Consider the following 10906-nt stretch of genomic DNA (forward strand, 5'->3'; position numbering starts at 1 on the left):
CTCTCCTTTGTAGCACTTACCAGTTTTTATGTGATTATTCGATCAGTGTTTCCCTCACTATATGGTCTAGAAGAGCAGACTGGGTCGGTTTTTACTCACCATTATAGCCCCACTGCTGAGCAAAACAGGCACACAGTAGATACTTGGTAACTATTTGCAGAAAACATGAATAATGGAAAGAATGGGGCAGAGTTTTAGGAAGTCATTTCAATACTCCAGTGAAGAACCAAGGAGTTTGCTACACTAGGGCAGTGCTATACGGTTGGGGAGCACTTCAACAACCTGTCAAGAAAAGAATCAAGAAGGGCTTCCTGGTTGGTGAAAGCCATCAATGTACATGGGAGAGTAGTGCGATCCTTTTTGGGACACAGATTCACACTGGGGACCCTCCCAGACCTCACCCTATGTGTCTCTTCTTTGTGCTGACCCTTATTTGTATCTTTTATAGTAAAGCTGAAATTGCAAAATTTTTGTAAAGAAATGAATATTCTGTGTCCAAACTCCATTTAGGAGTCCCTGCGTGGTGCAAACAGTAATGCACTTGGCTGCTATCCAAGACGTTGGAAGTTCAAGTCCACCCAACGTTGCCTCAGAAGAAAAGCCTGGCAATCTACTACCAAAAGAGTCAGCCACTGAAAAATCTATGGAACACAGCTTGACTCTGGCACACATGGGGTCATCATGAGTTAGAAGTGACATGACAACTGGTTTTAAACTCCATTCATCTAAACCAGGGGAAGCAGGTACACCACCCAGCATCTTGAATGAAAAAAGGCAGCTCACTGTGAAGTGGAGACAACATTCTTTCAGCAGCTTTGCAATCTTTTCTCTGACAAGCCCCTGGGCCCTCCATGGAGAAGCAGGCTCAGCCTCTAGTTCAGCAATGGTGTGGATGGTTGACTTACCTTGTATTCATTTAAGTCATACGTCTTCTTACATCCAATTTCACGTATTCCAACCAATCCCGTATCTTAAACATCACAAATTTCACCAATCCCCAAATATCGCTAACAATGCACATAAATAAAACAACCTTGTTACTGATACAGTTTAGCATTAATATTATTGTTGTTATGTGCCATTGAGTCAGTTCTTACTCATAGCAACCCTACCTACAACAGAACGAAACACTGCCCAGTCCTGCGCCATCTTCACAATTGTTGCTGTTTGATCCCATGGTTGCAGCCACTGTGTCAATCCATCTCATTGAGGGTCTCCTTTTTTTGCTGGCCCTCTATCTTACCAATCATGCTGTCCTTCTCCAGGGAATAGCCCCTCTTGGTAACACGACCAAAGTACATGGGATGAAGTCTCACCGTCCTCACTTTTTGGAGTATTCTGGCTGTACTTCTTTCAAGGCTCATCTGTTCGTTCTTCCAGCAGTCTATGGTATATTCAATATTCTTCTCCAATACCATAATTCAAAGGCATCAATTCTTCTCTGGTCTTCCTTACTCATGGTCCAGCTTTTGCACGCTTATGAGGTGACTGAAAATACCATGGTTTGGGTCAGGCGCATCTTAGTCCTCAAAGTGACATCTTTGCTTCTTAACGCATTAAAGGGGTCATTTGCAGACTTGCCTAACGCAATACGTCCAGCGAACTTGGTTTTCACTGGTCAATTTTTTCAAAAGTAGCTTGCCAAGTCCTTCTTCCCAGTCTCTTGCTGAAACATGTCCACCATGGGTGATGCTGCTTGTATTTGAAATACTGGCAGTACAGCTTTCAGCATCACACCAGCACGCAAGCCACCACAGTATGACAAACTGACAGACAAGTGGTGGATCATTAATATAATCCCACAAATACCCCATGACACCATTTATACTAAAGCGTTTAAAAATAGACCACCACAAATGGGTGCCTACAATGTGACAAGGCATTGTTCTGAGGATTCATGAAGTCCATGCTTTAATATTTAAGAGAACAAAACTCTTAACGAAACCAGTATTTCCAACACTTCCAAGAAATACATAATTCTGTATCTTAGCTTGAAACTGGAATAACGTATTTGACATTCTACTGGCATTTTTTTTTTTAAGTATCTGAGGTCCTGACACCTCATCTTCAGGTTAGAAGTAGAAAATGCACATTACGATTTACTCTGGTTCTCAGATTCCCTATTTGTCAACTTGCCTTTTATGTTACCCCAAAAATTAGTATTCACAGGGCTTTCAGCCATTCGTGGACACGCGAAAGCGAAAAGAGCGTCCCCATCTTCTGTTCCAACTTGTTCAACAAGGTGATGTTCTGCCTTGTCTCAGCTGACTGCCCAGTGTCCTTTTCCAAGGCCTATTTAGTGCCATGTTTCTCACTTCTGTTTTGTGGATTTCCCTGTTTAAAACGGCCCCACCCATAGTTCTTAACTGCTGGAGTTTCAAAGCACCAAAGCCGTGACGTGCCTTGCAGAGGAAAATACATGTCCGTGAAGCTTCGCTCAAAAACAAAAAAACCAAACAGTGCCATGAAGTCGATTCCGACTCACAGTGAACATATAGGACAGAGTAGAACTGCCCCAGTTTCCAAGGAGCGCCTGGCGGATTCGAACTGTCAACTTTTTGGTTAGCAGCCGTAGCACTTAACCACTACACCACCAGGGTTTCTCAGGCATGCCTTATAGTGCTACTGGCCATACTGCAACTCTCAATACTGAAAAAACAGCTGCCCAGTTCCATCGAGTATTTTCCAGGCCAACTCATGACCCCATATGCTGAGTAGAACTATGCTCCCCAGGGTTTTATTTTTTTAATACATTTCTAGAATGATCAATGGAGCTTGGAGGGCATTAAGCGAAGAGACCCAACTCATCCAACTGGGGAGTAAATTATCAAAGAACTTACAGCAAATTTAACTGATAAAATTAGAGTTCAGATTTGAAAGCGCCTACAAGGCAAAAAAAAAAAAAAAATTTATTTACAAGGCACCTGGCGGGAAATTTCTCATAGGCAGGACCGACACTCACCCATACAGAGGACCGACACTAATTAGAAAAAGGCAGTACCTTCTGAAGCTGAGGGCACAAGTGGTCCAACATGGAACACATCTGCACAAGAACGGTACTAGGCACTCAGGACTGCATTTACAAACTGCACACTAAGTATGTAAGAGACTGTCAGTAGAATTCTATATTTTAATATATAAAGCTAGATATGAAATTGTGCTGCAATATTATTTCCATATAACATTACGTTATATGTAACATACTTTTACTTGAGGATATTTGTAAAAGTGATGAATCTTAGAAAAATTTTCTCTAGCTATAAACTATTCAAACATTGTTGACGAACTACGAAAGAAAAGCCGGCATCATGTAAACACATCATCTCTAAATAAATGAGACAGAAGCATAAGAGAGTACAATGTTTTTTATTCACCAATAAATTAAAAGTCTGCTCCTAGATGTTTCTTTCCCTTGTACGGTCCATTTGTTTCTTAATAAGCAAAGCCCTGTCAGGAGGCTTCACCTAGTCCTCAGACTCAGATCCATCTTCATCTTGACTAATCTGGAAATAACGAAGCTCGTAAGTCTCCTTGTCAGATGCAACCACACGAAGCCAATCGCGAAGATTGTTCTTCTTAAGGTATTTTTTTGTAAGGTATTTCAAATACCTTCAAAATAAAAACATGAATTTCATTAAGAAATGCAATCCCTACTATGTAAAGGCTTATATACAGAAGGTATGTATTCTCATATCCATCTTTTGTGTCGCTATTCCCCTCCAAAATCTCTCACAAGGTTGGTATTACAAAGTCCCTCAACTCAACTAAAATCAGTTACGATCTACCAAACGCTTTTATCGTTCCGTCTCCCAGAGTAAACTAATGATCTTTACACTGGAAACCAGTATGTAGAACAGCAATGGTATATTCCTCTTCATACTGACTACACAATTTAATTAGATATACACATCCATTCTTCAAACACATTATGTGATTTCCCTGCCCTGTCAATGCCGCTTTCTCTGCTTCAAATACCTCACTCCACTGGCAAAACTATCCTCAGTAAGTCTCAGCTTCTCTGCAAGTCTGTAAGATCCTTGAGGAGGGAGTATACCTTTTTCTCTAAATTCTTAAGTATTAGCCTCACAGCTACCACGTACTGCCACCACCTCAGTCCATGTCACCATCTCTCCTATGAACCATAACAATAGTCTTCAGTGAGCTCACCACCTACAAAAATCAATGGCTTCCCATTATATTACACTTACTTCCCCACGGCTTTTGAGGATACCCCCCCTTCACACAACTGACCTCATCTTATCACTTCCCAAAATGCACTACACTCCGAGCACACTGGCCTGCTATTACTGTACTTGAACCTGCCAGGCTTCCTGTTCACTCTGTCTGGAAGTTATTTCCTAGTTTGCAGGGCTCACTCCTCCATTTCACCTGGGCTGAGGCCTTCCCAGAACCCTCTTTTATGCCCTTACAAAGCACTCATCATTGACACTGTTTCTGTGTCCTTCTTCTCCACTAGAATTTAAGCTCCTGGTGATGGGTACTTTGATAGTTCACTGCTGGGTTACTCAGTCCTGTGACAGTACTTGAAAACACTGACAGAATTTCAAAGCACTGAACTCAAACTGGTAGCAGCAAAAAAGTTAAAAGGTTTGCCTCTGACTGGCTGCCTCTACTGAATAAACAATAACCTTAAACTTTTTAAGAAAACATTTGCATTAGTGAGTTGAAACATTTCTCCCTTGGTGCATACCAGGTATGTTTCTTGCAAGTATACTAATGGACCCAAGGTTGTGAAAGATATACACAACTTGGATTGCAGGGCCAATAATTCACTAGATAGGAAACCTTGCCTAAAAAAAAAAAGGTTGTGAAAGATATACACAACTTGGATTGCAGGGCCAATAATTCACTAGATAGGAAACCTTGCCTACATTCTAGCAAACTGATGAGTTTAAGCAGATGGCATCCAAACTAAAAAAACCTGTTGCCACTGAGTCAATTCTGACTCATAGTGACCCTACAGACAGCACCCAGTTAACTCAATATATTTCCTTTCCTATAGGCCTTTAGTACATTCAAAGTACCTCTGATGTACTTTACTGACCTCACCACCATACATTCTTACAGATAAACTGGGGGCTAAATGCTGTGATCACATAGTCTAGAAAATATCCCACAATGCCATTATTTCATTAAATTATACAAAAACAAATACTAACCTTTTAGAGAACTGTTTCTCAGAAACAACTGTAATTTTATTTTTGAAGCGTTCAATGTGAACAACATTTCCAAGATTTCCAGTTTTTCCATTGACTTTAACCTTCTCCCGCAGAAACTGTTCCTATTTTAGAACGGAAAAAATGCAAAACTAGGGAAGAAAACCCTAGATATTCACTAGGGAAGGTACCCTAGGAACAGAGCTTAGGTTAAAATCAAATATCATATACTTAGATCAAGAACTCTACTATAATTACAAAGTAAGCAGAGTACAGTAATACTTACAAAATTTCCAGAATCAAAAATTCCATCTTCTACTGGATGAGTAAGGTCCAAATTAAACTTCCAAGTTGACCGTTTAGCCTTCTTGTCTTTCTGCTACAAAACAGTTATAATTCCATGAAACATTTATTCACTTTAAACACAAAATTTTTAAATTTATATCAATGAAATCATGTACTGTGTACTAAGATTGTATGTATATTTACGGAAATGCTGCAAAATTCTAAAAAAATTATCTTAAAATAAATCTGATAGCCTATTTTTAAAAATCAGGCTGTCTGAACATAAGTATATGAAGTTTCTATAAACGCCAACAGTAATTTTCTTTTTTCACCATGCAAATGTCTCAAATGCAAAACTCAAAAAGGCTTTAAGTATATAGTAACTATTAGTTGCCTTCATCAAAATGATTTCTTAAAAATCCAATGTTTACTGTAACTGGAAAAGATTAACAGGAGATCAATCTAATTCTTACCAAGTTTAGCCAAGTTAAAAAAAAAAAACTGAGATAAACTGGAAGCTACTTTAAAATTCTTCCATTCATTTAATTCAAAACAATATGTACACTTCATCAATTTCAAAATTTCTTTTCCCGACCATTCCATTCAGAGTATTCTTAAACGGAAGCTCAAACAAATTTTTTGTATATGTCTCTCATCTTGAACATTAAATTCCATAAAACACCCTCCTCCCCCAGGGGTTGATCCATGCCTCTAATCATGCAAACTTCATTTGTTCAACAGTCTTTATGAGGTTTTATTATTTATTAGACTACTGGTGTTCAATTGGAAACACTGGTGATAGCTGTTAAGAGCTGCAGCTGCTAACGAAAAGTTCAGCAGTTTGAATCCACCAGGTGTCCCCTATGGGGCATTTCTACTCTGTCCTATAGGGTCACTATGACTCAGAATAGACTCAATGCCAACGGGTTTGGTTTTTGGTTTGGTGTTCAATTGAAAATGACCAAGTACTCTTTGTTCTTTACTAAAGCTGCCAGAGGCTGCTTTACTACTACCATCTCCAGTGCAGTATACCATCTGGGTAGTACACCATCTAGCCCTCAGTTACATGCCTGAGCTCAGAATTCACTCAGATTTATGCCTAGAGAATTGAATCCTCAGACTGTTACAGATGAGGAAAAGAGAGGGTGAAGTTTTAGAATTTTTTTTTTTAAATATATGTCACTTAAATTTCCCAGAGCCAAAAGACAAAAAGTAACAGGGTTACAAAAGTCAAGTGTTGGTGTGGCTACTACCGAGCACATTCAGACAATGTAGTGGAAACAGACAGGTCAATACTTATCAAAGGCTCATCTCCAAATGTGATCCACACAAACAGAAAACGAAGTATTAACACCAGAGTTTGTGTTCTCTAGTAGACGGTTAACATGTACCAAAAGGCAAAACAAAATAAACTGCCCTAAATCTGGGATTAACAAAAGATGAATACCCTGTGGCCGGGCAATTTACAATCACTGGAGCAGAGGTTAACTTCGAGACTCGAATTTTAATTTATGTCCGGTAGAACAGATAACCCCAGAAGTTTATGGCCCCGCTGGCCATTACTCGATTTTGTGTCTAACTCAGCAATTTTACCCTAACATCTTTCGGTAAATCGCCGACAAATATCTAACTTTTCAAACGATCTTTGGATCGGGTTTAACATTTTACTGTTTTCATCAGGAATGACTTAGTATACCCTTTTTATATACATTTTTAACAGCCACGACTTTATATGCTATACTTTAACATAAAGTAATCAAAAAATCTTCCTCTCCAAGTTAGCTTTAAGGTTCCCAAGCCTTTGTAACCCCGGGCACCTCAGAAGCCGCGCCCAGGACCTCCTTCTGGCCCTGGCAAAGCCCTCAGGACAGCCCGATTACCCACCTCCCCTTCCCAGTGCAAATAATAAAGTGGCATCGACACTACCGGGAGCAAGAGAGGAAAATACATGGCCCAGATGCTTTCCCACCAGCCTCGTGCACCGTCGTGCCTCCCTCTCCCCTGCGCGCACACGACCACCCATCCTAAGCCAATTCCCTGCCCAACTCAACGCCGCCGACAGCATGGCGCCAGGACGGCAGAACATTCGGAAAAAAATTCAAGATACGAGAATCTTGGTTTCATTCCTGACCCCAATCTTCATGTCCCCCTGCACTTCATCTCCATGAGAGGGCCCCATTCGGCAAGTGCAAAACTATTACAGTGCAGCAAAACACTCCCACCCAGACCACGATCACTCACACGCGCCATCTTGGAACCCGGCGATGTGACCAGAGAGGAAGCGGCGCCCCGCCCGGCACGTACTTATACCGAAGCGTGCTGCGTCACGCGGCGTGAACGTAAGAACACCGCTTCCCAGAAGAGAACGTGGGGAGGTGCGCGTAAGCGCGTAACCCAGGAAACCGGGGACGTGGCCAGGGAAGGGTGGGCTCTGGTGGCCGTCAGGTTTCCTACCTGGTGGCCCGCCCAAAAGGTCGGCAGTTCGAATTCACCAGGCGCTCTTGGAAACTTTATGGGGCAGTTGTGTTCTGTCCTACAGGGTCGCTATGAGTCCGAATCGACTGGTCGGCTTTTTGTTTGTTTGTTTTTTAGCAGCGGTAGCTGGAATGATTCGCCACTTTCGGCTCCTGGCGGCACACGCCAGGTGATCCCGGAGGTTTTTGCAGTTATTGGGTGGCCACTCTCGGATATAGACCCCCGAAGAAAGCAGGACTCATCTCTCACTGATCACTGAATCTTCTTTCCAGTCAGGACAAGACAGTGTCTCAGGTTGCTTTGGGATCGCCTCTCTTATATTGCAATTATAATCCTACATCGGAGTTGTTTCCATATCTCTGTTTTGTTAGTGGGCCTTATTTCCTAAATCACTGTTGAGGGAAATCGGTGTCTCTGGAAGCCAAAATAAACTATGTCCTCAAAAAAAAAAAAAATCTTCCTAAGAGAAAAACACGTAGTACTTATTTCTTGTTCGCACCTTGGGTTTGATTTGTTCTGTCTTATCATAAGTTTTAGGGTTAACCCCAGGTCTCTTCCAAAGTGCCTCCCAGTTAAAATTCAACAGACATTTGTGGAGAGGTAACTATTAAAAACTGTTAATAAGAAATCCTGGTGGTGTAGTGGTTAAGAGCTACAGCTGCTAACCAAAAGGTGGGCAGTTCAAATCCACCAGGTGCTCCTTGGAAACTCTATGGGGCAGTTCTACTGTGTCGTGTAGGGTCTCTATGAGTGGAACTGACTGGGCAGAAATGGGTTTGGTGTTTTGGTTTTAACTATTAATAGGTACAAGGAACTTCAGGATTGAGGTGGAGTGGTGGCAGTTGTGATGAAAAAAGCTTTTGGCCTTGGAAGGATTGTAAATCAGTGACATGCCCCTTAACATTATGTAATAAGTTTTTCTGGAGAGCCTACCTGGGAGCAGAGGAGGGGGAGGGGACTTTTGGTGCTAATTTGGAGCGTGACCAAAGAAAATAACTCTGTATGTCTTTTATGACAGCGACTATAGTGGCCCAGTGGTTAAGAACTCGGGCTGCTAACCAAAAAAGGTGGGCAGTTCTAATCCACCAGCCGGTCCTTGGAAACTCTGCAGGGCAGTTCTACTTGTCCTGTAATGTCGCTATGAGTCAGAATCAACTCAAAGGCAGTGGGTTTCGTTTTCTCGTTTTAGACTGGCAACTATATTTTAATGAAGCATGCATTATGTAGGGTCTGAATAAAACCAGTTGCTGTCAAATAGATTCCCACTCATGTCAAGCCTATGTGTGTCAGAGTAGAACTGCACTCCATAGGGTTTTCAATGGCTGATTTTTTGAAAGTAGATCGCCAAGCCTTTCTTCCAAGGCACCTCTGATGGACTCCAACCACCAACCTTTTGGTTAGCAACTGAGTTCTTTTACCCACTATTGGTTTGTGCCACCCAGGGACTTCAGAGTCTGAATAGAGAGATACTGAATTCCTAGAAGAAATTTATTTGAAGAGATTTTAGTTGCTTGCCTCAAGAACCACAATAATTTAATTTCTTTCCCAAACATTAAGGAAAAGAAAAAAGCAATTGGCATTTTCTACCCAAGAGGCTGTACAGGTTCCAGAGCAGAAATGATCCTGTGCTACTGGATATTTTAAAAATAAGTCATTAATTGAGACACTTTTATTTTATTTCATTTACCTTTCCTTTGGCAGCCTTTCTTGTCATGACAATAAACCTTTTAAGAACTATTAAGCCATTTGAACAAAGGAGATACAAAAACAACATGTGTTTCAAAATAACTAGTAATCTGAAAACAACTCTTAGAAACTATAATGAATAAAAAATGTATTTTAATTGAAGAAAAATAATAACAAAAAATGTGCAGGTGGGAAGGCTAAATGTTGTAAATAACTCAATATATTACCAAAATGCCAATCAACACTCCACAGGTTTTCTTTTAATTTAACAACTGATTCTAAAACAAATGAAATAATGTGTCTGAAGGAGCCAAGGTAATTTAGAACAGTGAGAGGATGTGTGCCTTTCCAGATAACTTTAAGGATCCCTAGTGGCAGGATGGTTAAGCACATGACTACTAACTGAAAAGTTGGTGGTTTCAAATATGCCAGTTGCTCCGAAGGAGAAAAGACCTGGTAATTTTCTCCCAAACAGATTATAGCCTAAGACACTCTATAGGGCAGTTCTATAGGGTTGTTATGATTCAGAATCAACTTAACAGCAAACAACATAACATATGATAGATATATTTATAATATTTTTTGAAACTTCAGTTATTGGATCTACATGATACTGGAGCCTGAATAGACAGGTTAGGTTACAGAAGGGCAATATGGCAGATGAGATTCACAGGGAAACCCCTCCCTACATAAAAAAAAGCTGGCTAAAATGTGGTTTTATAAATATCGAATCCACCAGGCGCTCCTTGGAAATCTACGAGGCAGTTCTACTCTGTCCTATAGGGGCGCTATGAGTTGGAATCGACTCTACGGCACTGGGTTTTTTATATAACATATGGTTAAGCTGAAGGAAAAGTTAAAAAAAAAAAAATTGAAGGTAGAAATGACAAGTTAATGCTCATACAAGTTTGGAGCTGAAATTAGCTCTTCCCAAATAGCATGACAAAAGTCCCAACCTAAAAATGTAGTTTAAAGTGACTTTGGATTAGTAATGCGAGCAGGTACTCAAACCCAGAGAGCAGGTACTAGGCAGATGCAAATGCAAATGCTCTTTGGAAAAATGCACTTTAAACATACGCACAAATAATTCCTTCAGATAAAATTCCACAAAGGCACAAATAATTCCTTCAGATAAAATTCCACAAAGGCACAAATAATTCCTTCAGATAAAATTCCAGAAAGGCACAAATAATTCCTTCAGATAAAATTCCACAAAGGCACAAATAATTCCTTCAGATAAAATTCCAGAAATGTGAGCTGACAACTTTTTATAAGTCTCTAAA

At 40.5% G+C, this 10906-nt stretch overlaps 1 protein-coding gene across 2 annotated transcripts; it reads right to left on the bottom strand.

Annotated features, from left to right (window-relative positions):
* Positions 1-3350: 3350 nt before the first annotated feature.
* Positions 3351-7768, bottom strand: RPL22L1 (ribosomal protein L22 like 1). 2 transcript variants are annotated; one of them, XM_010596040.3, is made up of 4 exons: positions 7704-7768; positions 5464-5556; positions 5181-5302; positions 3351-3609 (listed from the first exon to the last, which is right to left on the bottom strand). In XM_010596040.3, exons 1-4 carry the CDS (start codon positions 7710-7712, stop codon positions 3465-3467), a joined length of 369 nt encoding a protein of 122 aa, XP_010594342.1. In that variant the 5' UTR covers positions 7713-7768; the 3' UTR covers positions 3351-3464. The 2 variants fall into 2 exon arrangements, with proteins under 2 accessions (XP_010594342.1, XP_023411274.1); XM_023555506.2 differs by having other exon boundaries at positions 5464-5553; positions 7704-7727.
* Between the last annotated feature and the right edge of the window lie 3138 nt (positions 7769-10906).

Source organism: Loxodonta africana, chromosome 23 (assembly GCF_030014295.1).
Source record: "Loxodonta africana isolate mLoxAfr1 chromosome 23, mLoxAfr1.hap2, whole genome shotgun sequence".
In the NCBI taxonomy this organism is placed as follows: domain Eukaryota; kingdom Metazoa; phylum Chordata; class Mammalia; order Proboscidea; family Elephantidae; genus Loxodonta; species Loxodonta africana.